This window comes from Alosa pseudoharengus, unplaced genomic scaffold, assembly GCF_046254945.1.
Source record: "Alosa pseudoharengus isolate Yale_2024_CS ecotype anadromous, Long Island Sound unplaced genomic scaffold, YU_APseudo_1.1 YU_APseudo_1.1_scf_22, whole genome shotgun sequence".
NCBI classification, from domain to species: Eukaryota; Metazoa; Chordata; class Actinopteri; order Clupeiformes; family Clupeidae; genus Alosa; species Alosa pseudoharengus.
In genome coordinates, this window is record NW_027468680.1 from 14175415 (window position 1) to 14202479 (window position 27065).

The window sequence follows — 27065 nt, forward strand, 5'->3', positions numbered from 1 at the left end:
ACTTAAAATGTCCCACGGCACACTAACATCCTGTGTGAAGAAAAAATAAACATACCATAGCCTAAAATTTCAAAAAATACACGATATGGCCTTATTATGGCTTCTATGCAAGACCTGCTCAATAAAACAAGCGCCCTCTGTTTCATTTGTAGGTGACTATATCTATTTTAATTGTTGTTATGAACTGGATATGTGATGATTCTGTGAATACTGGATATGGGGGCCCCGTTGTACAACGCCTGCATACCACAAATAGTGCAATCATACAATCAATTAGAGCATGTGGTTATAAATTCTTTGATGCAACAGTTGCTTTTCTGGACCAGTGAGTGACATTTGGGTAATTTTCTGCGGCACACCTGCTGATCTCTCACGGCACACTAGTGTGCCCCGGCACAGTGGTTGAAAAACACTGGTCCAGAGCATGTCAACTCAACAAGGGTGTAAATTGATAGGCTGTTACCCTAAATATCAACAGCCTTTTGTGGCAGTTGTTTCATTTGACTTCTGTCGATGGCAATTAATAGATTTAAATAGATCCCACAGATCAATGTTATTGTGACAAAGGGATTGATGGGTAGATTTCTTGAACAAAGGCATGGTAATGTGATAGTAACATATCTGTGGATTACATGACGTTTAGTTAACCACCAGGCCTAAGAACAAACCTGCAGATTTCAACCTTCCCTGGAGCTTCAGAAAACACTATTGCCATGGAAACAAAAGCTGGCAATATTCTCAGCTAGATGACAGAAACAAGCATAGAACATGGAGAGGAAGTAAATAAGCCGTCACACGTTTGTGTTCACCTACACTAATTAATATTCAAATTGGTAGCACAAAAAAAAAAACTTTCCACTGGCAGACACATTAAATGATAACGTCTGGTTGCCAAATTAATAACTGCAAATCACAACATGACAGAATAAGAATTTTAATGCACAACTCAAACAGATGGTGCTCAACAGGATTGCTATGGAAACAGAATTTTCCAACCAACTCCCAAACCAATGGCCACAGCCTCAGCCCAAAAGCACACAAGCACACACGCACACACAAACACACACACTCTCTCTCTGTCTTTCTCACACATATACGCATACACACACAATCACTCTCTCTCTCTGCCCATGGAGAAAACATCCACAACTCAAACCATGCGCTCATCTTGTCATATACGGTAATGAACAAGTTCAACAAAGATTTAACAAATCCAGCAGACTTGAAGTCCTAAGAGGCAAACCAAAGCTGTTTAGCATTTTCTTCTGTCAAGAGGTGATAGTACTTTTCTGTCCATACAAATAAAAACAAAACAAAACAAAAGAACAATAATATGTACCGCATACATATTTCTTACCAAACTAAATTATTAGCAAATACACAAATAATAAAACGTTTTTTTTTAAATCGCTGGTTATTTTACTTATTTATCTTTCAATTTTAGGGTCTTCTGCATGGTTTTACCACAGGCCAGAGGAACACAACTGACACAGCAGACAGGATGACCACTTCAGGGGTCAGGGCGGAGGAGACGATTAACATGAAAATAACAAGTGAGAGAAAAGCAGATGAGAGAATTGGCAAAAGCCATTTTTTCATTGACAGCTGTGGTTAGCAGTTCTCAGGTTATGTCTGCTTTTAGTGTCCAGCAAGGCCAACGGACCTCCTCTTTTAAAGGAACAATTGAAAAACAGACATCCACTCTCACACACACACAAATGTACATGTACACACACACACAGATTGTACAAACCCTGCGTGCCTATTACCCCCCCACCCCAACCCCCCAAAAAACCTTTAGAATTAGAAAACCAGAGCCAGTCTGAAGTGACATGAAGCCATTGTCTTCAAGTCTTCAGCTTCTTCTCTGAGGGCGCCCCTTCGTCTGACCCCTCTGCTGGCCCTAGTGACGATCCCTCGGGGTCAAGTTGTGACCCCCGGCGAGTCCGTTTGGTCACCCTCAATGTTGCGCTTCCTTCCTGCGTCTTAGAGTCTGTTGGGTCATCGGCTAGCTCTTCTGCTGTACCAGAAATTCCAGGGAGATTCTGATGGGGATCCTCGGAATTCATTGTGGGATCTTCCGAGGCCAACAAGTCCACGCGAGATGTAGCGAAGCCCTCCTTGCCCGCTCTATCTCTCCTTCCGCTCTCATTCTCTCGTTTCTTGTCATCCTTCACTCCCGCTAGCATCATACACCGTAGTTCGCTGTCTGTAGGGGAGGGGCTTCTGGACGACACTCGTCCTCCGAACCTAGTCTCCGGACGGTTACCAGGTGACCGGGTGGGGCTGTCTCCACGGTGACGGAGGCTTCTGCGGCTCCGCGGCCTCGCCTCTGCGTCGGCGCATCCCGTCTCGCCCGAGGACGAGGAAGAGGAGCTGGGATCGTCAATGGTGATCTTGGGGTAGCTGCAGGGGTCGTGCGTGGGGTAGAGGTCCTGCGCGGTGGCCGGCCGGTCGTCCGCGTCGCGGCTGGGCAGGTGCATGCGGCTGCGGCGCCTCCGGCGAGCCGCGTTGCGCTGACGCGTGTCCGAGCGCCGCCTCTGCTGATGCTCTTCTTCGTCCTCCTCCTCATGCGGCTGCGGCGGTGGCTGCTGCGGCGGTGGCTGCTGCTGATGCTGCTGTTGCTGCTGCTGCTGGCCCTCGCTGCTGGAGGACGTCGGGCTCCAGGTGGAGGAGGAGGACGAGGAGGAAGAGTCCGATGCCGAGGGCGTGCGCAGCTCGCTGAAGAGGACGGCGCGGTCCAGCGGCGGGCTGGGCGAGCGTGGCCGCGGCACCGGGTTGAACCAGAAGCTGCTCGAGTCCGAGTCGTCGTTGGCCAGGTCCAGCATGAAGGCCGAGCGGCGCCGGCGGACAGCACCCCGCCGCCTCCTCGGGAGAACCTCACCGTCCAGGTCTGCCTGCTCCTCCTCCACTTCCTCCTCCTCCTCCTCCTCCTCTTCCTCCTCATCATCTGACAACTGGGCGACCAGCAGTGACGCATTCTCCGAGCTGCTGCTGTGACCGCCGTCATCATCATCGGCGACCCCAACGATACCCGCCGAGGGAAGCGAGCGCATCCCGCCGACCTCTCCAACAGCAGCCGTGGCGGCCGTCACCGCAGCGGTCACCACCGCCGTCGCCGAGTTGGTGGAGCGCGTGGAACGGCGCCCCCTAGCGTGCAGCTGCAGGATGGCGCCCTCGCTCAGGTCGCTGTCCGAGTCGGAGCTCCAGCCCTCGATCTCGCGGCGCACCAGCGAGTCGAAGAAGGCCATCATGCGCGGGTCCTCCTGGATGGACTGGCTGACGTAGTCGTGCGACAGGCCGCTGCCACTGTTCAGCACCAGGCTGATGTACTCCTCGTGGGTGTACAGGCTCCGGGACTTGTCCTCCACACGGCCCTCCAAGTCTCCAATGCTGTCGGGTTGCTGGTACGGACTCCACACCTGAAAGGGGAGAGAGAGAAAGAGAGAGAAAAAAAGAAAAAGAAAAAAAGAAATACAGAGAAAGAGAGAGAAAAGCAGGAGAAAGAGATGGATAGAAGGATGGCAAAAGAAGAAAAAGTAAAGAGAGAGAAAAACAGTAAAGAGAAAAAAAGAGTAGTCCGTCAATTCCTCAAGCCATTACAAAAGCAACACGCTAAGCAACTGACTGAACCCATGGTATGCAATAAAGACTTCAAGTGTCTACTGTTTGTACAGCATCAACCCAGTACATCTAATCAAAACACGCCTGACAAAAGTGCCGACAGGACGCAAAGCAAACATTTCCTAGTAGGAGATGACAGGTATGATGTAAACTGAAAGTGTGGGACTGGGACATACAAAATAATAGTATTTGCCAAGGACCCTGTTTGAAACCCAATTGTAAGGAGTGGAAAAAAGCTACCATCAAATGAGGTAATTGAGTGACTGAGTTCCACTGAACACCTGGCTGGAGAGAGAAATCATTAACATTGTCTCAGCAAGCAGAGGCATGTTGCCTGATGAGTGAGAGCATGTGTGTCAGGTCTGTCTGTGTTTGTGTTTGTGTTTGTGTGTGTGTGTGTGTGTGTGTGTGTGTGTGTGTATATGTGTGTGTGTGTGTGTGTGTGTAACTGAAGAAGACCCATAGACTGACAGCTGACCTCACTCACACACTCAGCAGTGTGTCAGAGACGGCACACACACACACACACACGCAAGAACGTGTACATAAACACCTTAGATTTAACACATTAAAATCTCCTTCAAATCACTTTGTCTGGAAAAAGGTGAGCTCAACTTGTGTTGCGGTGAGCGAAGTGTCTGGAATCTGTGGTAACTTGTGAGAACGCTAAACAATAAAACTTCCTGTGGAGGAGATTATGTAATCGTTCTCTCAGGCTGACACTGGGGAAGACACTGCAGTGTCACAATTGCCCCCTCAAGGTCCCCATTAACACAGCAACACACACATAGACAACACAGTAATACATCATCTTCAACTACAAAATTGTCCTTCAGACATGCACACACACACACACACACAGCGAGCAAGAGAGATATGCACACATGGTGTGACATGTCATGAAAAGACATTCACAACAACACACTCTGTGTTTAGAGTAAGATAATGTGCTATTTCGCATAACCAGGGCTGCCCACTCTCAGCTCTGGGGACCTTTGTGTCATACTTGTGTAAATGTGGACTAGATTACAGGTCATGATGTTAACTCCACACTCACACAGACAAAGAAATACATGATGCCTGAGAGTGCACTAATTTAACACTCCCACAAACAGCGGTTTCAACACACACACACACACACACACACACACACACACACACACACACACACACACACACACACACACACACACACACACACACACACACACACACACACACACACACACACACACACACACACACACACACACACACACACACACACGCTTATCTATTGACATGATTCAGGGTGCAATGAAGCATAAATCCATTGAGTAATTAGTAGCACTTAACATTTAGATGAATGTGACAGAGGTAGCAGTTTATCATCAATGTTTTTTTTTTAATGGTTTCCCTGAAATAGTGTGGACAAGAAAGTTTATTACCGAGAACTTCCTTGTCTGTCGCTGGCCCACTCATATTTGTGAGATTATGACCATTGTATGAAATTGCCACAATGGTTTTCCCCTTGTTATTAAATCAGTGTTAGTTTGTGTGTGATAGTATCAACACACTGCCCGCCGCATTGCTTGTCACACAGATTACAGCTCTAGATGGCCAAAAGCTGTCCATTTTATTTGAGTGACAGGAGACTGACCTTGATGACTTTCTCCACCCCGGAGGAGCAGATCATGTAGGTGTGAGGGTTGAAGCGGACCTGGTTGACGATGGAGCGATGACCCTTCAGAACCATGAAGGCCCCGTTCACCACACGACCTGGACCTCCTGATCAGAACCAGACAAAAGTGCTTGGATTACAGCGTCTCAAACACACACACACACACACACACACACACACACACACACACACACACACACACACACACACACACACACACACACACACACACACACACACACACACACACACACACACACACACACACACACACACACACACACACACACACACACACACACACACACACACCTCATTATATTTTTCTCTTTATCTCTACCTCTAGCTTTCTTTCTCTTATTCACAGACACAAATGCATTCTTTCCCTCATCCAAGACTCAAGAGTATGATAAGATACCATGTGCATATGAGAGCAAAAAACATGATTCCTAAATATTTTCACACTCTTGGGAAATGTGTGAGAATGGAAACACATATTTCATGTCAACTACACAAACACCACATATCTGACCTGCTTCAGGGTCTTTAGGGATTTTCCACATGTAAAGGTTGAAGTCATCAGATCCAGACAAGATGTACTGCAAAACACAATCACATGATCAACCATTAATAACCACAGCGGCCTTCAAAGGCACAAAGCAATCCATAGTCCCCATTCCTGGACACATCACATCTCTGCCCTAATGCACTGCAGATATTAAACACACAGAGTATGAAGACATGAAGGGTACAGTGAGCCGGGAAAGGGGAGCTTTGTGAGGAGTTGGGCTGGTGAGGGGACTCTCAGTTGGTGCAGTGTGTTAGTGAGATGGGGAGGGCGAGGCCGCCTTGCTCTCTCTCAGAGGGAGACAGTTAATGCTTTTACTGTGCCACTCATTTGGCTAATGAAATGGCTGTGCCACCGGATGGATAGACACACACACACACACACACACACACACAGACACACAGACACACACACACACAGACACACGTCTCCACTTTATTAATTAACACTTGAAGATACAACAACAAAAAACAACAATGCCACAAAAGCTGGACGTAAATATTATGTTCAGGTTTTAGCATAATACACATTCTCACTTTCTCCCCCTTCAATCTTTTCTTGACACACACTTTCACTGCCTCCCTCACAGGCGCCCACACAGATGCAGGTTCCTTCCAGGTAGCAGGCGCTCTGTTCTGTTCTGTCGAGACATGCATCCTTAAGCCAGTGGATGCTAATGCTACGTGCTGAGTCAGCGCTACGCTGGCAGTGTACTCAAGAGTGCTCCTGATGTACTCTCTGATAGGACATGTCTGCACTGGCCACTCCAAGCCTCCCCGAGCACACTGCAGATCCAATAGCACACACTACATTAACTGCATTTTTATGCAGTATGCACAGTCATCGGTCATAAGTTTACTTTGAGGTACATATTTTAATTGTCCTGGATGAATAGCTAATGGTATACTGGTGGTCCTGGCTAGCTAGCAGTTCATTCACACTGGCAAATGCAGATCTCATGGTCTGCTTTGCCAATGTTAACTACTCCACATTTATGGCCTTAAATATATGGCTCTTAGTCTGATTCTGCTGCTAGCTGAAAATGCTAATGTGTGTTCCAGTGCAGTTGAGAGCACTAATGTGTGAAGGTTGTAAACACCTAAGTAATTGCAGAGGAAGCGGATCTTCAGCCTCGGAGATGACTCATGGGCCGTACACAATGGGAGAGCTGGACAGGGCTATGCTGACGGCAGATACAGGGTCCTTAATCAGCTAAATGTGTACTGTGTAAATGAGTGGTCATCACATTTGAATGGACAACAGGCTATGGGTTCAGTGGGTGAGCACAGGGTCAGTTACATGAATGTGAGCACACAAATACACACAGCCGTTTCTCTCAGTCATCTCCTCTTCTCATCAGCGCGCACACACACACACACACACACACACACACACACACACACACACACACACACACACACACACACACACACACACACACACACACACACACACACACACACACACACACACACACACACACACACACACACACACACACACACACACACACACACACACACACACACACACACACACAGACACACACAGACACACACGGCTGTACTTAGCTGGTGTCATTGTGACCCAGGCCAGCGTTCTGAACTGTTTACCATATGTTGCCAGGCAACCATAACAAGCTCTGAGTATCATGGCGTCACAACGTGCCTTGGCTACACCTGGATACTCTCATTAGCTCCCTCCCCCTACAGAACAGACCAAAGAAGAAGTCCACCCTGACAGTTTGCCACACACACACAAACGGTAAAACCTCCATTGTGCATACCAATATACAAACTTATAAACACACACAATTATACTGTATTTCTGGGTGTACAAGAACACACAATCATAACTTCCCTGTTCACCAAACACACAAATTTCACTCACTTATATGGTTATGTCTGTGAGGGTGTGACTGTGAACACACACATTCACTAAACGACCGCCTTAAAAACACTACTTTCACATATGTGGGTCCCAACACCATCACACACACTTCGTTATAAAACTTCAGACACAAAGCCCACAGTGTCTAATCACCCCTGACCTTTCTCAATCTTCTCTCTCTCTCTCTCCCTCTCTCTCCCTCTCTCATTCTTTTACTCCCCCAACTCTCCCTTTCTCTTCACCTTCCACTTTAACCACAATCCCCCTTTCCTCTCCTCTCCCCTTCTCTCCTCCTTTCCTTCTCTGACTGTTTATTTGTGCTCCCTCAGTCCTTGGGGAGATTTCAAATGCTCTGGTTGCGTGGAGGCCACAGGAAGTCAATTACCCAGAATTCAGCTGTGCCAACAAGCATGTCTCCAGGATGAGCTCATGTCTGTGGAAGAGCTTTTATGCATGTGAATGCAAGACAGACTACAAGTGTGTCTGCATGTATTTGTGTGTGTGTGCGTGTGCGTGTGCGTGTGCGTGTGCGTGTGCGTGTGCGTGTGTGTGTGTGTGTGTGTGTGTGTGTGTGTGTGTGTGTGTGTGTGTGTGTGTGTGTGTGGTGTGTCTCATTCAATACAGGTTAACTACGGAGAGAGGATAGAAAGTTAATAACTAGTAAGTCCACTAGCAAGTGATTAAGTGAGTGAGTGCATGAGAGAGTGAGTGAAAGGGGGGGGGGGGTCTAATTTGTGTTTAAATGTTGTGCATGAAGACAAATGTGAATGAGTGGAATGTGAGACATGTGTACAAGAGCACATGTGTATACATTTGGAGATAGGGAATGAAATTGAGCGTGTGTGGTTCTGAACTGGTGTCAACATCCTCCAACAATGACATGGCTTTTCTTGGTTAAAAACATCTGGTTGTCAGAGGATGGTTGTTGTGGGCGAGTTAGTCTGCCTGTGTGCATATCTGAGGGAGTATGTGTCAGTGACAGAGAGAGGGAGAGAGAGAGGGCGAGAGAGAGAGAGAGATAGAGAGAGAGAGATAGAGAGAGAGAAAGAGACAGAAACAGAGACAGAGAGAAAGAAAGAAAAAGAGAGAAATTGTCTGCAGTGTCCAAGAATGACTGCATTTTTTTTAGGTCTAAAAATATCCAGCTGCTGAAATTCCCGGCTTATTTTGGCCTGGGTTCTGTCTGGTCGTGGGTGTGCAGCGATGACAGCAGCCATGACGGTTAAATTCCTTATCATCAGATTTCACCATTTTCTAAATTTATGTAAGGGATTTTTAACCACATAAAGTATTTGGATGAGCTGTTTAAATAACCTTAATAAATTGACCTTTGGCAATTAAATGCCTGTGGGTGCTTACACAAGAGTGTCTTAATCAGTGTATGCATGATGGCTGCCATTAACACAGTCAAATATTTATATGTTGCTTCCCCCATTCAGCATGTGGTCATGCTATTGTTCACCTAAGTACAACTGAGAGTAACTGTGCAAATGTCAATAACAATACAAACCATCGACAATATGGCTGAATTAGGTCAATTATAGTGTACTTTACTGAATATGTGTGTCTAAGCGCGCGCGCGCGCGCGTGTGTGTGTGTGTGTGTGTGTGTGTGTGTGTGTGTGTGTGTGTGTGTGTGAGTGAGTGAGTGTGTGTGTGAGTGAGTGAGTGTGTGTGTGAGTGAGTGAGTGAGTGAGTCAATGGGTGAGAGAGAGACAGAGAGAAGGTGTGAGTGTGTATTGGTGATTGTTTGGTATTTTCACCCTCTCACCTGGTCTCTGTCGCCTGCGAAGCAGCAGCTCTTCATGGTGCAGGAGTTGAAGTAGCCCTGGTTGTCGAACTGGAAGCTGGGCAGGCGTGAGTGCAGCTCGTAGAGCACGGGGGGCAGACGTCTGCGCAGCGCCAGCAGCTGAGTGCCCGTGCTGTTGAAGCGCACGCTCATGGCGCTCTGCAACGACAGACTCCCGCCGTACCGCAACAGGGAACTACGGAGGGAGGGAGGGAGAGAGAGGGAGAGGAGAAAGAGAGAGGGAGACAGAAAGTCAAAGGGAAAAGTTCCCAATAAAGATGGGTTGAAGACATGGGAGTTTTGCTGTGACTAAAAATGATGTCAAATGGGCTCTATGAGTTCATTTAAAAGACATGGGAGTTGTGCTGTAACTATTTTTTGAACAAAAAGCTTCAGCTAAATGACTGACTGGCTCAGTGAGAAACAGAGAGTGCTTATCTGTGATGTTACAACTGGTCAAAACAGACAGAAAGTACTTGCAACCAGAGGGCCAAAAAGTTAGACAAGTCTCAAGACGTCTTTATAAATATACATCCAGGGCTCTACAGACAAATATGCAAAAGGTGCAAAAAACTGCAAGGTGCTTTTTGCACCTTTTGCACATTTGTCTGTAGAGCCCTGGATGTATATTTATAAAGAAAATAAAGATGTCCTGTAACTTGTCTACCTTTTTGACCCTCTGTGTGCGAGTCCTTCCTGGCTGATTTGAACTCTTGCCTTGACTGCCACATCAGAAAAACCAAAGGACTAAAAACAAGGCGCAGCTCAACCCTGTGTACCTTCGACATGTTATGACTGGTGCCACTGAGAAGCATCATGTTATGCAGCATCAGCCCTATTCCAATTGTCCAATTCATTTCAAAACCTGAATCTCACACAAGGCCATGTGTGCTCGCTGCATGGGACTACAGCTCTTTCTCTGACACTGGCGCCATCTGGTGTTTAGAAAGAAAACTACATCAGTTCTGCTTAGTTTTCTTAAAACTTTAATTTCATAAAGAGAAAAAAAATACCGTTAGAACCTCTATGACGCATCAAAATGCATATTGTGTGTGCTGCCATATCCTATATAGATCATAGTTCTTAGATCAGTGTTGCTAAATTAGTGTTGCTTGTTGTAAAAAAGGAAATGGTATGACATCTCTTTACAGAACATACTACAAAATACACTAGGCCTATATCTGAAATTCTTGAGTGTGCTTTGCTAAAGCAGCTCTACTCTAAACGTTCTGTGATAGGCCAGTATAATAGTACAACAAAAGCAGATGGGGTTTTTTCCTGCAGAACAGTAACAACATAAGACCCTACCACTAGAACTCTAATGTAGCTGCAGCTTGCTTAGCTTGAGTCTTCACAATCACAATCAGCAGGCCACAATACTGTAGATAAAATTTTGAATATGGGGAATTCACTGTAGTTGTATTATTGGATCCTTTTGTCCGGTGACCTCCATATACCGCCGTAATAATGAAAGATTACTTCAACAGCAACTACATGGATATTTTGCCTATAAGACATGCACATTTCCATCACAATAATCTGTCTTATTTCAAGTGTATGGATTCTTTCGAAATACAACATACAACCACATTTCCAAAAAGTTGGGACTGTGTATGTAACATGTAAATAAAAACAGAATGTGATAATCCTCAAATCAGTATCAAACCATTGAAACTTTAACTATTTAATGAAGAATATTACTTGAATATGACTGCTTCAATTAAATCTGAATTTTAATTTAAAATTGATTCGATGCTTCAAGTTGCTCATCCAGTGTAGCTTGACTGTAAGAATATGTTATGTATAGGTGAATTTGCAAAGAATTCAAGTAGTTAATCATCTCTAGTACAAAATATCAATAAAATATTCAGAGAATCCAGATAAATCTTTGTAAACAATGCTGCAAATTGGAATATTGGATGGCCATGATTTTCTGGGTATCAAAAGGTCCTGTATTACAAACAGCCCTGCTTCTGTAAAGAAAATCGTTGTATAGACTCAGGAAAGCTTCCCATAACCATTGTCTATAAACACAGTCTGATGCTCCATCCACATATGCTGGTTAAGAACAAACCATGTTTAGATATAATCCAGAAATGCCACAGTCTTGTCTGGGCCCAACCTCATTTGAGACGGACTAAGTTAAAGGGGAAAACTGTCCTGTGGTTAGACCAGCGTTTCTCAAACTGTGGGTCGCGACCCACTACTGGGTCGCGGAGACATGCCAGGTGGGGCGCGAACTGACGTGAAAAATAGGAGTTTTATTTATTTATTTATTTTTATATGTAGCCTAGGCCCAGGTAGCACCCGATGCGCAATGGATGCACTGTGTTATTCATAGAGAAGGTCAAAATGCACTAACTATACTTGTTCCCTGCTGAATAGTCCTCCCAGTAAAACAAATGAAAATTGGCCTAATTTCATCGCTTGTGTAAGTGTGAAAAATGTACAGTGGTGCACAGCTCTGACCAAGGGGTGTTTTACGGTATATTGGTCATTTTTTATTAGCACAATGCTGTAAAAGCTTCGGTTTTCTTTATACAGTCACAATGTCTGTCAACAGCTAAACATTTAAAACATATCCACTGTTTTGCAATCAACCCCCTCCACACACAATAATGAATAACTTTGTAGTTTTTGGAATAGAAAATAGTGCTGCCTTGTGCATTGTTCATTAGAAAATACTTACAAAGTAAACTGCCATATTGACCACAAGACAATATCTTGATATAAACAATGGCATCATGACTTGTCATTTTGCTTGCACTGACCGTTTCATTGGTATAAATATTTGCTTTTGAGGCATAAACTAAGCATTTTGAGCAAGATAAGCATTTTGAGCAAGATACGCTATATAGTGCAGTTTGCCCTAATTATTTTGAAACTGTTGTGCAAATGTGCATTATGATTCCAGAAATGCACCAAAGCAACTGAGAAAAACTGTAATCAGGAACTAAAATGTACATATGTATATTTTTGTGTTGTATTGCTCTTCCCAGAAGCTATAAGTGCATTAAACATGTAATTTGTTTAAAAATAAGCAAATTAACAAATCATGTTTATGCATGAAAGTGCCGTTCTGAGTAAGTGTGATGCCCTCATCCTGCTCTGTTAACTTTGAGTCTGATTGCATGTTTAGATGTGTGGACTTCAGTTGTGTTTGTGATTGCATTATGCACTTTTCATCTACACTGGCAATTCTCTATTCTCTTGTTATTAGGCCTGTATTACATATAATAAGCTATAATGTTTTCAGATGTGTTTGTGCACAGTATATGAGTGCACATCTGCATGGCTTAGTTCTGAGTAATGGTTCATTCAGAACCACGCCTCCGTGCCTTGTGTGTTCCCTCACTGCTGCACCGCTGCTGGGTGTGTGTGTGTGTGTGTGTGTGTGTGTATTCACACCAGGAACTGCTGTTGCCAACCCCGTGTTTGCACGTGTATGTTACCCGTTGATAATGCTATGATAAATACTATACAACATAATTGTATTACACTTGTGCAGGGGGAAAGGGAGAGAGAGCTGTGGAAATGTACTCCCCTCACCCAGAGTGGTAGAGAATGGCTTTCTATGGCCCTGCCTGCACCTAATTTTAAAAATGGTCGACATAATCTGATTACAGCAAAGACAATGGCGGCTTTCTGTTATGAGTATACATTAAATATAGTATATTTCGTTTCACTCTGATAACATGCAACTGCTGAAATTTTGTAGAACATTTTTATGTCGGTCACAGCCTAGAGACTTTCAAATGTCAGTAAAAGGTGTCAGTTATGCAATGTTGATGGTATTCATCAATATGACAATATGATAACGCAACAGACAGGTAACGTAGCCATCATGCACACATTACGCATCCAGTGTGAATGGAGTGTAAATGTAATGCCACCGCCTGATCTGTTGGTTGAAGTGTGAGTTCATCTATGGGGTTTTCAGATGTGTGTGTGAGTGCACAGTGCAGAGCCCTTTCTCATTTGCACTCACAATTATCTATTCTCTTCTGCTAGAACTAAGCATGTCAGAGTACAATATATGAGTGTTCGTGTGTATGTGTCTCTCTGTGTGTGTGTGTGCACACGTGCATTTCTTTACTGGTTTTGGGTTTGGTATAGGTACAATTTATATTATTTAGTTACTGTATAACGGAAGTGAATGGGAGATTCCCACTAAGATATAAAACCGTGTGAGTGTGTGTGTGTGTGTGTATGTACAAGTGAATTTCTTTACTGATAGGTATTAGGTTTGGTATAGGTACAGACAGTTCATATTCTTTAGTTACTGTAAAATGGAAGTGAATGGGAGATTCCCACTAAGGTATAAAACCATATGCGAGTGTGCGCGCGCGTGTGTGTGTGTGTGTGCGCGTGTGTGTGGTGTGTGTCTTCACACCTGCGTGGCTTGCGGATGTCCCAAAGGCCCACTCCCTCTTTAGAGTTGGCGGTGGCCAGCAGCCGAGGTTCCGCCGGGTTGAACATCACGCTGTGGAACGCCGAGGTGTAACTCGCCAAACAGAAGGGTTCTGGAATGCACAACAAAGTTCTGCATTCAGTCACACGGAACACAGTGTTTCTAAAGAACAAACGAGCCAGAGCTTTTTGCTACACTTAATTTCAAGGACCATTTGTTGTGACCAACACTGGATCAACTACAAACACTATTTAAATTTAGTTTATATGTATATGTCGATGTATAGATAGATGTATATTTATATCTAATTTGCAAACATGCAGTCAATCAAACAATTGGTTCATTACACAAACAACAACAAGAACTGTTAGGCATTAAATCATAAGGAAATCTGGGGACTCAGACGCAGACTTAAACAAAAGCTTCATAAGACCATGTTAAAGTAAATGCGGGACATTGCCAGATCTAATAAGGTAAGCTAACATACTGTACATAAAGCTGATAATGGTGGCATGGAGGAGGTTGTGATGGAGCGTTATGCAACCCTGACTGATGTTATGCAAAGCTAAAGACTAGGAAGAAGATGATGTTGTGCATACCTCCATGTGGGGGCTCTCGAGTGTCCCAAATGAGGACTCGACCGTCATCGGCGGAGCTGGCGAATACGTTGTCGTTTACGGGGCTGACGGACAGGCCGTACACTGCGTCATCATGTAGGAACACGTTGAGAGTCTCGCCCCTGGTGTGGCATGAAGGAGATAGTTCAGTTGGGTTAAACACCATATCAGAGTGTCAACAAGAATTGGACATTTATCAAGTTGGGGACAGCTATGAATGGATAGGCAAAGCCTGCATGCTCTAAAACATAACTCAAGCTTTTCAAAAGACCTAGCGGCAGCCTCTTTGTACAGTACTTCAAATCTGCCAGCTTATGTTTCCACTCACCTCTCAACATCATGAAGGATCACCTGCTCATCATTCCCTAGGAGCATGGGGGAGAGGAAAAAACAGATTAGAGAAAAAACGTCAGTTAAGAAACCCTTCTGTCCCTTCTGTGCAAAGGTGATGTCATCAAACTGTGTCAGTTATTCTTGACCAGGGGAGCTACAAAACACACAGATAGAGAACCAACTGGAATTGGTCCTTCATAAACCTAAATCCAAAATCCTAATCCTAAATAAAATCCAAAACAAAACCTATGCGTCACTGGTTTTCATTCTGTGAACTTTAATACAAGACAGGGAATGTGTGAGAAGCTGTATTTCACCTATAAATAGATGCTTAAAACTTTAATGCAAAAAAATGCCACAAGCTAAACCTTTTAACACTGCCTTTGGCACCCCTACATAAAACTGATAATGTGCTAGTGGTCCACTTCACAATAATATCTGATATTACAGCAGATTCTAGATGAAATCCAACACCAATTGTCAGAGTGAGCCACTCTCAGAGAAGTGCTATTCATTTTTAACATGCTGAAGAGCAACTATTGAAGAACAGGGTAGAGGTAATGGGAGATATCATTATCAAGGTAGCACAAACACACATCAGTCCAGATTCCTCTTTGCTAATCTCAAACGTCCACCTTTGCATCAAGTCCAAACATGAAGCCTGCTTGCCACGCATACCTCCAGAGAACACCTTCCTGTTGGTGCTGTCGAATGCCAGGCAGAAGATGTTGGACAGGTGCTCTCCCTTCAGCTTGAGTGGCTTGGTGCGAGAGTGGATGGCCTTCTCCATGTGCCACAGCAGCACCCTGCGGTCATCCCCACCTGAGACGCACAACAAGGGGGACAAGAGAGATTCACTTTCACAAACCTGTGATGTGATACCAACTACCAAAACAACTCAAAGTTGAACTTTTCAAGTCCTATCCACCGGCCTTTGTGCCACATTCCTGGTCCACTTTAAATAATTATAACCTGGGACAGTAGATGCAGGTCTGCAGTGCCTGATTTAATCTCTGATCTAGTTCACTGTTGTGGCTAGGCCCACTGGTAGACACAACATGTGAGTTATACTGACCAGTGTCATTTACAGTGTTATGTTTAAAGACGCAATGCTATACAGATTTAACCGGCTTATTATGGGTTTTATGCGATCTGATGGAAACCAGGGATTACATCCCATGTGATTACAAGTTAGTCAAGCTCTGTGTCCAATTAAGAGGCCAGGACTATTTGCCAAAACAAAAACAAATGTAAACGGTCCTTCAGGGGGGTATTCCAAGTACGTGGTTTAGTGACAAACCTGGGTTAGTTAACTCAGAATAGGTGGTAAACCTCCGAATAGAAGAGCTGTATTAGTGGAGCGGTTATGCTCATATAGTGAGAAGTATTGTGAGATGTGTATATTATACAGCAAATATCTAGCCCCAGAGGTCAGATCTGAAGTGGCTCCACGTCTGAAATTAAACCTTAGGGGGTGAAGATTATATGGTGAAACTTTCATGCTTTAGTCATAAAATGCACAATTGTTTTGCTTATCAGCCTAACTATATGGCTTCATTCTCCTAACAAAACAATACCATATAGACTCTTGTTGTAGGAGGTTTACCACTTACTCTGAGTTAACTTACCCAGGTTTATCACTAAACCACATACTTGGAATACCCCCCAGGTGACTAAACTGTTTGTTTAGGTCTTTTGAGACTTTCACATTCTTCAGATTCTGATATTAAGAGGCGAATGTAGTTGAATGTACTAGAGCTGGTTTCACTGCTCCAGAGGTACCTGACCTAATTCTCTATATCAACTTGATTATCAAGACAAATTGCATTCGTTTGTTTCCTTGAGGCCATTAAGTAGCATGCATCATGGCTGATCTTGAAACCTTTGTTTCCTACCTACATAGTTGTGCAATTGCTGTATTGCCACTATAGAGACCATTCAACCCTCAATAAGAAAACAGACCTACGTCTCCTGACTCAAAGTACTGGAAGGTCTTCAAGAATCAATGGAGTTGAGATTAGTATAGTGACAAACTATGAAAAACACCCTACGTTCCTAGATGTGTACACCAGCTAAACCTAAGGCTGCAGTTTGGATCATGCTATTAATTAGGCCTCCCAAATGCAACAGCTGATCTAAACAATTAACCTCCTATAGCATACTTCAGTAACAGAACCCATGGTCGGCAATATGGCCAAACCAATTGCTTGATGTTGATGGCTCCTCTAATCTAAATAGGAAGTGGCCTAAGGTTTGGAACTACTGTGAGCACACAGTAGTTCCTAACACACAGTGAGCACACAGCACAGTTAAATCAATACTTCGTGAACCGGTAATCCAATCTCTTCAGGTGAATCGCATCAGACACCATTTGTATTTAACTATCATCTCTCTCTCAATCAAACAATACAGCGAGAGTTGGATTAAGACGCAATGGCTACTCTCCTACTCGACTTAGTCGATCTCTAGAGACCCCCACAACTGCGTGGTGAAGGTTTCAAACGTTAGCGCTAGCAATCAGCTTGTCAAATTTCGATTTGCAATGCTAGCAATATGCAATTGCCTTCATAAACCCCTGCAGCAAATAGGCGTAACGTTAGTAGTGGGATGGCCTGTGCTTATAGCTACACTGATCACTCTTTGTGCGACTGTCACAACAAACAAGTTGCAAATTGCCAACTACTGCTAGCTGCTTATTATGACCAGGGCAAACAGAGCTGTAATTGTCACTTTACAGAGACATCAAGTGCACATAAGCAAAAGTGGCTAACGCTAAGTTCATCAACACATTGCGTTGCATACAAACGGAAGACATGCCAAACGTACCGGACACAAGCCACTCTCCTCCATTGTTGGAGAACTCTATAGCGTTCACGCATCCAAAATGGCCCAGCAGGTCTTTTTTGTATAGGCTGGTGCAACCACCCAGTCTACGTCGCTGGAATTCTTCCTTCATAAAAGTGTGCCCGGTGATTTTTCTTCGGGACAGGAACCCCACCGACGATCTCATGCCACAACCCATTACCTCCTTCATCTTGGCCCCTCGGTTCTGTTTGCCAACTATGGTGCGCCTGCTGGCTACTCTGCTTCTAAGTTACAGAAATCTGTACGACAGCTGACATCCGATGCGTCTACACAAATGTAAGATACATTCCTGCCCACTAACGTTTGGCCCTGGTGTCTACTCAACTACATGTTGGCGAGACAAAAATTCTAAAATATAAAAAGGACTTGGTTGCGTTTCTCTGGAGTCGTGCAGCCATTCGCTTCCTGCTCCGATGAGATCCTCTTCCTCTGCCTGTGACATCATCAAGCCAGCTGACCCCAGTCCCTTTACTTTTGACGTAACTACATAGGGTAATGCATAGGCTATATGCCATATAGGCTTCATCTACTGTTGAAAATAAATAAATAAAATAAATCAGCAAAGTTTTAAAAAGCTTTCCTATTTTACGACGTGTAAAAAGGTCAATTACCAAATACATATTCCTACACTTTCCTTATTTTAGTCAACATTTGTGTCACTTATTTATAATAATTTATCTCTGGCATGCTAACAATGGCAAGGACAGGGTAAAGACTGCAGTTTGTGCAGGAGACAGTAATGAGTCAACAACAGATTTTTAGTGTGTCTAGTTTTATTACTCCCTGTAGGGATTACAGTGGTAGTCTTATTTTCATTTTATTATTTTTTACAAATACATATTTATATAAGGGGAGCCTTCAACCCCTCTGCAACTGAACATCAAAACAAACACATAACTTGAAATGCACTGTTAATCTGAACCGGAGACTATGGTGGCTATCCAAATATTAAAAAGATGTAGATGTGAAGGCATATTTATTCAACTCATTCGAAACACTGAATTCTCAAAACAGTCACCCCACAATCACAACTGATGTTTTTTTTTTTTTTAAATGGCATATTCCAGTTAGCAGGAGAACGGCCTTGACCTGAGGCAGCTAAACTCGGTCAGAAAAGAATCAAAAGAAGAGAGAGTACGAGTGGTGATAACACAGACGTTGGCCTCCTCACACATACTCTTTCTTTGCATTAATCATCATTTCAGTGGATATGCTGGGCTGAATTTCAGCACCTTACAACACAGCAACACCATAAAGGTTGCCATAATCTGCATCCTCATATGGGTTACACTCACATACTGTCGATCACAAGCTAACCAATGGAAGCTGCTCATAGGTTAAAAGACAATTTACATACATTGTTCTACATGAAGGGCAGAGCGGGGCGATTTCCATTTCATTTGGTCAATTAGAGGACAGCTGAGGCACATTTTAATATAGGAAACATTTACCCTTAAAAGCAACACAAACAAATAAATAACACAGTGAGCACTGTTGCAGTGGTAGCTTTGATTTCAACTAAATGTGAATGCAAACAGTAATCCTTTCAGGACAGAGCTACAATCTACAGTAGGCTATTCTTAGCTTGCGGCCCTCATCATCTTGCTACAATGTTAGAAGGTCTACAGGCACCTATTCCTAAGGCCAAATACTGTAACTGGTGCATCCCACGAATGCCTAGGACAGCTTGTTCTGCATACTGACTGGTGACGGATGAATCGGGAAAGGTTGCGTTAAAATGAACGAAAGTGCAGGGGACAGCTTTATGGCTTTTAAGCGACGTGCAGACCAGTTAGTGGCCACACGGCTGCGTGTGCCTCGGACAGCACATCTGTTATATCTGTGTGCGTGTCTGCCGTCTTGTCTGTCAGTCTGTCTGTCTGTCGAAGAGAAACAGGTCAGAAGCTCAACTGCACCATTAACAAAGGGAGCAAACAAACAAAAAGTACACACATATTAAAAACTGAGGACATCCTCATCATTTCATTTTTTTAAAAGTGCTTAAGCTTTGGGTACCTTCTGAGTATACATTCACCCATGAGCGCCGTGAGAAGTAGACAACACACGTTAATTCATTAAAAAAAAAATCAATTAAACAATTAAAAACAAAAAAGCAGTGGCAGCTTTCAGAGTGCAGGTCATCAGTGACCTCAAGGGTCACTTTAGGGACAAGGAGTGGCGGCATGGGGTCAGTGCATGTAGAGACGGAAGGATAGTGATCGAATGAGAGAGAGAGAGAGAGAGAGAGAGAGAGAGAGAGAGAGAGAGAGAGAGAGAGAGAGAGTTGGTAGAGATGGACAGATGGAAAGTGAAAGACAGGAGAGACTGTGAGGCCGATATGGTGTCAGAAACAAACTGCATCCGCACTCTGAAAAGAGAAAGAGAGAGAAAGACCCAGGTGGAGTGAGAGACAGAAGGACAGAGTAGGGCACAGGGAGAACGAAGAGACCAGAACAGAGGGGGAAGTTCGCATTTGATATTAGCCATGATGTTAGGATAATTTCACCAATACAACAGCATAAGTCTGTGTATCAGTGAGATGGTGTAGTAGGATAGTAGGTGAGACATTCAGCCATTAATGCAGGATCACCTCATCATTCATTATCTGTTTATGTATTTACATGACTGTCTATTGCTAAACAAATTCATTCATTTTCCAACTAGAGGACTTGTTTGACAATGCAGGTTGTGTTTATGTGGTGGCAAACTATTTCAGTTTTTAGAACATCAATGGGAATAGTTACAAACCCATTCCTTACATCCAAATGTCCTTTCTCTTTTTCACCTTTCTTTTCTCTCTCCATCCATCCATCCATTCTTGAACTTCCTTGGACGGGATGATATTGGGTGTTTGAACAGAGTTGTAATTTTGCTAAACTGCACTGACAGAAGAATCCAAGACACATTCTTTAGTCGGATGTTGAAGTCAAATGCAGCAAAAAAGCTTACACACAAATTAGTTTGGGCGGGGAAACGGGTTAATCATTTTAAATAATTATTTTCTCATTAGGTATCTGTTTATCCACCTTGCAGAAAACAACAGTGGGGTAGTGTTTAAAAACAAAAACAACAAGTGAGCTAGACCAATCTGTGTCTACCTGGTTTTTAAGCAGTCCTTCAGGTAAACAAAAACAACAGGTGAGGTAGAACACTCTGTGTCTACCTGGTTTTTAAGCAGTCCTTCAGGTAAAAAAAAGCCTCACACAAAAACAAAAACAAATAGAGTCTCAAAATTATGAAAACCGATACTTCTGTAAGATGTCGGGATGCAAGGCTGGATGGGTATGGGGGGGGGGGGGGTAGATAGTGGGCAAAGGGCATTGGCACACGGCAGAGGTCTTGGATCTCCATGAGAGTAGGGTTTGTGACGTCCATAGTCCCTGGTATGCAAGTGTGTGTGTGTATTTGTGCAATGGGGCTAGGTTAAATTTGGGGGAGTAAGGGGTGGGGGGAAGGTGCTGTTTTAGGGGTGGGGGTGGGGGTGGGGGGGACTAGTAAGGGCCCTTGGAGTGTCCAAATATGGCAAGAGGAAAGTGTTTGACATGAGAGGACCACTGCGCTGCCAGCTGGAAGAATTTGACGTCGTTCCACTCCACTCCGTCAATCAAAACTATGAAAACACGAGCACAAGAGCACGCACACACACAGAGACAGAGACAGACAGACAGACAGACAAACAGATAGATAAACAGTTAGGTTACTAGTAAACTGAAATCTAAATATTTAATTAAAACATTACATAATTTCAAAATGGAAAAAGACAGTTAACATATATAAGCATTTGAAGAGTTATTTTCCAAAACGCTATATCTACCATTTTAATGCATTTTCATAAATAATTTTTTTTTATTTTGTTTCCCAACTAATTTCAGTGGAACTGTAATTGGGTTAGTGTTATTTGATTTATCTTTACTTAAGCAAAACAACACCACTGCACTTTTATTGATATCACCTGAAATACACAATTAAATAACATGACTCATTATTGTTTTCAAAAATGGCTGCATAGCATTTTTTTAGCATGAAACGTTGGAATAAAACAATGAAGAGATAGAGTGTGCGGCGACAAAGTTTTTTCTTTGCATAGCATTTTGGAAAAGAACTCTTAAATAATATACTGTATATAATAAATGAAAAGTTCACTGCCAGCTCTGAAAAAAAAAAACCTTCATATCTGATCACTGTCATAAAGGTTTCCTCATATTTGATTTTGTGTTGACATGTTTAATGACAACAATAAAACTGGTAGCCTGGGTGAACCACCTGTTAGCGCATCTGAATTAGCTCTCCAGGTCCATCTGGCAATACTCCCATTGGAGATCACTTCCAAATCACAAAAACAAAAACCCAGGAAACAATCACAACCACTTCTATGGTATAGGGCGGGCTTTGAACAATGACAGACAGAGGAGGAACCAATCACAACCACTTCTCTGGTATAGGGCGGGCTTTGAACAATGACAGACAGAGGAGGAACCAATCACAACCACTTCTCTGGTATAGGGCGGGCCTTGAACAATGACAGAGGAGGACAGTTGGCACGGACGTGTATTTTCTTTGTAACAAGTAAACAACGGCATGTAAAACCTTTGTTTACAAGAAAGACATGTTTAATGAGTTTGTGCCAAAATTTACCAATGTAGGTTTAATTTCACAATTGGTTGCACCCCTTGAAATCCGGAGGTGAACCGAATAGGTCTGGTGATAATGAGGTTATATAACTGGCTAATATCAAGACCTTTCTCTGTAATGGTTCAGCACCTGAAAGTTAGCTCATGTGATCTTGAAACATAGGCTATGCTTAGACAGAAACGATCTGAAGAGAAAACACAAGAGTGGCGTTGCGTTCTCACTTTTTACTCCGCATTTAGACAAGCGTTTTTGTGGGGAAATCTGCGTGCATAGGGTGACGTAAAAGTGTGTGAAATTCGATGTAGTATACACACCAGGCGGCTAGGTGGTAGTGTAAACGTGTACGAGACGAGAGCCACCATTAGGAGATCGGAGCAGACTTTTGCGTTTTTGCGTTTTTACTTTAGACAGGGAACGCGACAGTGGAGCTTTTTTAAGATTTCCACTTGGGAGGGTGGTTTCACTTTTTTGCGTTTTTAAGCCCCAAAAACGTCGCCGTCTAAACGAAAGGCACATTTGATCAAATGTTTTGTTGTTTTCACCCACCAGCGCTGTCGTGTAAAGAGGGTCAGGACACTGAAAGTGGGTGGTATCTTGGTTTAATGAAGGTTACATTCTAATGTGGTGTTAGGACTTGAAAAAAGGCCTCCTATGTGGGCCATTTCTGCTAAATATGTGATGTCTGGGGACTGGACCCAAATGTTTTTGATTGCGAAGATCAATTTTTAGAAGGGCATGAACGTAATTGGCAGTGGAGATCAATATCTAAAAAGGCAAGACTTTTTAAACTTTGAAGTTGGAAAGTTCGGAGCTGCAATTAAAGGTTTACCACTTCACAACAATGTATCTCTTAAAAGACCTTAAAAGAAACCATTTTCTTCTTGTTCATGAACACAAGCATATAGGGAATGAAATGGAACAGAATGTGTGGACCTACATTACAACAACAACACATCTGTGTGTTCATTTTTGTATGCGTACACTGTGTATGAAACTACTGTACATAACAGGCACAATGTCTATATAAAGCCTCAATATCTATTTGAAAAGTAGGGTGTGAGGACTTGAGTGACTAACTGAAGTGATTGACTGGCTTCTTGGTTATCAGGTCTGAGAGTGTCCGTGTGCTGACAGCATGATTGACACTCACCCCTCAGCATGGTCTGCTGTTGTTTGGCAGTGCAGATGAGGCGACTGATGCCCTCGATGACCTGGCTCTTGGACTCCGCCTCTTTGTCTCGGGACTTTTTGGGCAGGAACATGACTGGGAGACAAAGAACGTCGGTCAACCTCTCAACATGACACGACAGAGATAGTATTGTCTGCATCAACTTTCAGTTTAAACACCGCTGTAGGTTTGGGGACCTTGAGGGTGTCATTGTCTACCATGTGTTGCAATGTTCGTCTTCCTCGTCTTGGTGTGTGGGTATGTAGTATCTATCTCTATGTTGTGTGTGTTTCTGTGTGTGTGTGTGTGTGTGTGTGAGTGAGTGAAAGAGAGAGAGAGAGAGAGAGAGAGAGAGAGAGAGAGAGAGAGAGAGAGTGAGAGAGAGGCATATACCACTGTGACTGAACCATGCTACAGTCTCCAAGTCCTCACCTTTCTTGTTCTTCTCCTGGGTGACCACGGTCATGGCCATGGTGTTCTGCGGGCCCCAGTCACCGCCACCTAGTGGCAGCCTGCTGACCTGCAGCGAGCGGAAGGTGCACTTGAGGGTGTTCTTGGAGGAGGAGTCCCGCTTCTCCACTTCACGTTTGCGCTCCGTCTGTGCCACCCAGTAGTCCACCTGCAGACCCATCAGCTCCCCCTGCCCTCCACCTGGGGAACTGCAGTGAAAGGGGGGAGAAGGGAGGACAGGTGTGGGGTGGGGTGGAGAGGGAGGAGAGGAGGTGAAGGCAAAGGTTAGGAAAAGAGAGGTGAGAAGAGAAATTCAGTACGTAAGTACGAATGAAAGTGTGTGTGAGACACTATAGTATGCAAATGTGTGTGTGTGTGTGTGTGTGTGTGTGTGTGTGTGTGTGTGTGTACCTATAGAAGCCGGTGGTGACAGACGGTGATGAGGGGGGAGTCGGGGAGGCCTCTTTGAAAGCGGGGGAGACCTGTGGAGGAGTGGAGGAGAGGAGAACCGAGCCCACTGGAGCAGCATCGTCAGAGTCCCCTAGTGGAGGAAAAAGAGAGAGAGAGAGAGAGAGAGAGAGGGATAGAGAAAAAAGAGGATAGAGAAGAGAACAGGTGGAGAAAGAGAGAAGGAGAGAGAGATAGACAGAAGGAGAGAGAGAGAGAGAGGGAGAGAGAGCAAAGGAAAGACAGAGGAGAGAAAAGGAGAATGGAAGAACATTTAAAAATAGGGCATAGGGAAAGATGGAGAGAAACTAGTACACAAGTGAACAAACAGACCATTGGAGAAAAAGTGACACTTCAGCTTTTACCTGATGTGGCAGACGACTGCTCCACAATCCCAACTTTAACCATCTGCAAGCAGCAAAAAATATTTTACCCCTCTTCAGCCAAATGAAAACAAAAACTCCCTTCATTCTAATTATTACCAGATTAAGATTATTTTATGGTTTGGGTTTGTGTTGGTCCTTCAAACTCACCCCAATGAAAGGAATAAATTTCTGACAGGAGTCTTCGTCTGGGCTAAAGAGAGGAGAAGAGACAGACAGCACTCAATCAAACACCTATAACATGCTCGTGCATAGGAGAGAATGGCACTTCAGGGACCATGTAGCCAGAGACCACATGTCTAGCTACTGAAAGATCTCTGAAACCTCATTCCCTAAATGTTCTCATCATGAATTAGATCTCTATGTTGTTCATGTCAAAGAGACTGATTCCAACCAGAGGAACAATCATTGATGCGGACTAACCCAACTATGGCAGCTGTTCCTAATGCCACATATATGTTATAGCTTGTCTATAACATATCTATTCATATAGATAACATGACCATTGTTATGTAAATATGAGTATAAATAGTTTTGCAACAGATTGTTTTGCATATTCAGGTTTCTAATATGCAATTCAATCCAATTTCATACTGATTTTCAGATGGTAGCTAAATTCAAATCAATTAATTTTAATCAAAGTTTGGAGAAATCGTCATTGAGGAACATCACTGACAATGGCCATATAAAATACCCTTCATGCAAACAGCCAAACCAGATTAATTGCTATCAGACAGGTAATCATTCAAAAATGATTGAGGTCAGTGGAGGCCATTTCAGGATCCCAAGGTCAGATCCTTCAGCCAAATAGTAAATATGCCATGAGGCAACAGCCATGGCATGATATGTTACTAAGATGGACAGCCCTTTAAATCTAATCTTAACTGTAAAGCTTTTGATGTGGCTTGATGTGGACCTTTCATGTACACCTCTTAACAACTCACCCCATATTCCAAAGTTAAAACCTGGAAGGCTTACTTCAACATGAACAGGTTGGTACTCTAGTTTCCAGGTTTTGATTGGAAGCCCAAATCAAGTCCCTCTTAAAGCCCCCCAGTCTAATCCTTTCATTGCTTTCACAGGTACAACCAAAGCCATTGAACACTGCATGCATGCCATCAGCATTATCAGTAGCCACGCAGCACCATGGTAACCAATGATTCTGCCCAGGAAGAAGCAGCACTTGTCAATCAAGACCCTCAGCTGCAGCAAGAGAGGAAATGGTTTACCGGGACAGAGAGAAGAGAGACAATCTACCGGAGGCGATGCACAGACAGAGGGAGAGAGAACAACTTGTGTCTAACAATATTTTACAAAACTGATTATGCACACAACTACATAAAATTAACCTATTTTAGCCATGTGTTTTTTTTTTTAAAGGGTATGTAAATATTTCTAGGAATAAAATAGATACACATTGTGACAGATGTTGTTCTTCTCTCTCATGGACCAGCAGGTATACTCCCTAACGAAAGAGAAAGAAACGACAGACACACAGAGAGATAAAGGAGGAGAGCTGTAGGGACACTATCCTGTGATAGTAGTACAAATGTGTGTGTGAATGTGGCGAATAAGGGTGAGAAAGACAGAGTCCGCAATCACAATATTACTTGCAATCACTTCAGGAAAGACAGAAGTAAAAATCAGAATAAAGATTAAAAGGAAAGAACATCAGGTTTAGTGTTATGTATGACATGGTCAGTAATGTATGTGCCTACGTGCCTCTGTATACTGCATCACTAAAGCTGCTCATTAATGTATTACCTCTTCATCACAGGTGTTCTAGTGCTATAACACCTATTGACACAGGCCATGCAAAACATAATGCAGTGAAGAGGACTGAATCTGCGTTGCTATGAAACTGCCTCTTGAGCTAAATATGTAAACCTGTCAGTGTGACCCTCTGGTCTGTGCACAGTTCACCTGACACCAGCTGAGACAGGAGAAGGACGAGGAGGAGGAGGAGGAGGAGGAGAAGGAGGAAGATGAGGAGGAAGAGGAGGGGGAGGAGAGGGGGGGAGCTGGAGTAGAACACTAGACAAGGAGGAAGGGAGAGGAAGAGAGAAGCCCAATCTTCTTATTTTCAAACGAGATACTTAAACCACATGAGACACCCACGTCATTACCCAAACGGAACAGGCATAATGGAACGCTGAACTTCAATGTTATATATGCATATATATTATTTTTTATATGAAAATTAATATATAAATAATATATTTTATAAAT

The 27065-nt window shown here is 43.5% G+C and overlaps 2 protein-coding genes across 5 annotated transcripts in view; both read right to left on the reverse strand.

The window, feature by feature from the left end:
• Window positions 1–918: 918 nt before the first annotated feature.
• On the reverse strand, window positions 919–18168 carry dcaf5 (ddb1 and cul4 associated factor 5). Its single transcript, XM_076300630.1, has 9 exons — window positions 17718–18168; window positions 15570–15713; window positions 14887–14923; window positions 14541–14680; window positions 13924–14053; window positions 9513–9726; window positions 5817–5883; window positions 5264–5391; window positions 919–3422 (listed from the first exon to the last, which is right to left on the reverse strand). Exons 1-9 carry the CDS (start codon window positions 17923–17925, stop codon window positions 1848–1850), a joined length of 2643 nt encoding a protein of 880 aa, XP_076156745.1. The 5' UTR covers window positions 17926–18168; the 3' UTR covers window positions 919–1847.
• A 362-nt stretch (window positions 18169–18530) lies between these two features.
• pacs2 (phosphofurin acidic cluster sorting protein 2) overlaps window positions 18531–27065 on the reverse strand; it is a 62604-nt gene continuing 54069 nt past the window's right edge. For all 4 annotated transcript variants that reach the window (XM_076300634.1, XM_076300632.1, XM_076300633.1 and 1 more), the window contains 6 exons: window positions 24987–25029; window positions 24819–24861; window positions 24418–24547; window positions 23989–24215; window positions 23539–23652; window positions 18531–21366 (listed from right to left, as the gene is read on the reverse strand). In XM_076300634.1, coding sequence (XP_076156749.1) covers window positions 21248–21366; window positions 23539–23652; window positions 23989–24215; window positions 24418–24547; window positions 24819–24861; window positions 24987–25029 — 676 coding nt within the window. In that variant the 3' untranslated portion in view covers window positions 18531–21247. The remainder of the gene's footprint in view (window positions 21367–23538; window positions 23653–23988; window positions 24216–24417; window positions 24548–24818; window positions 24862–24986; window positions 25030–27065) is intronic.

Bases quoted from the DNA above. Each gene is read 5' to 3' on its own strand.
- dcaf5 (XM_076300630.1), bottom strand. From the start codon at position 17,925: ATGAAGGAGGTAATGGGTTGTGGCATGAGATCGTCGGTGGGGTTCCTG. The intron at 14,924-15,569 runs GTATGCGTGGCA...CCATGCTCCTAG, and splicing joins CAGGAAGGTGTTCTCTGGAG to GGAATGATGAGCAGGTGATC. The intron at 5,392-5,816 runs GTCAGATATGTG...GGTTCTGATCAG, and splicing joins CCCTAAAGACCCTGAAGCAG to GAGGTCCAGGTCGTGTGGTG.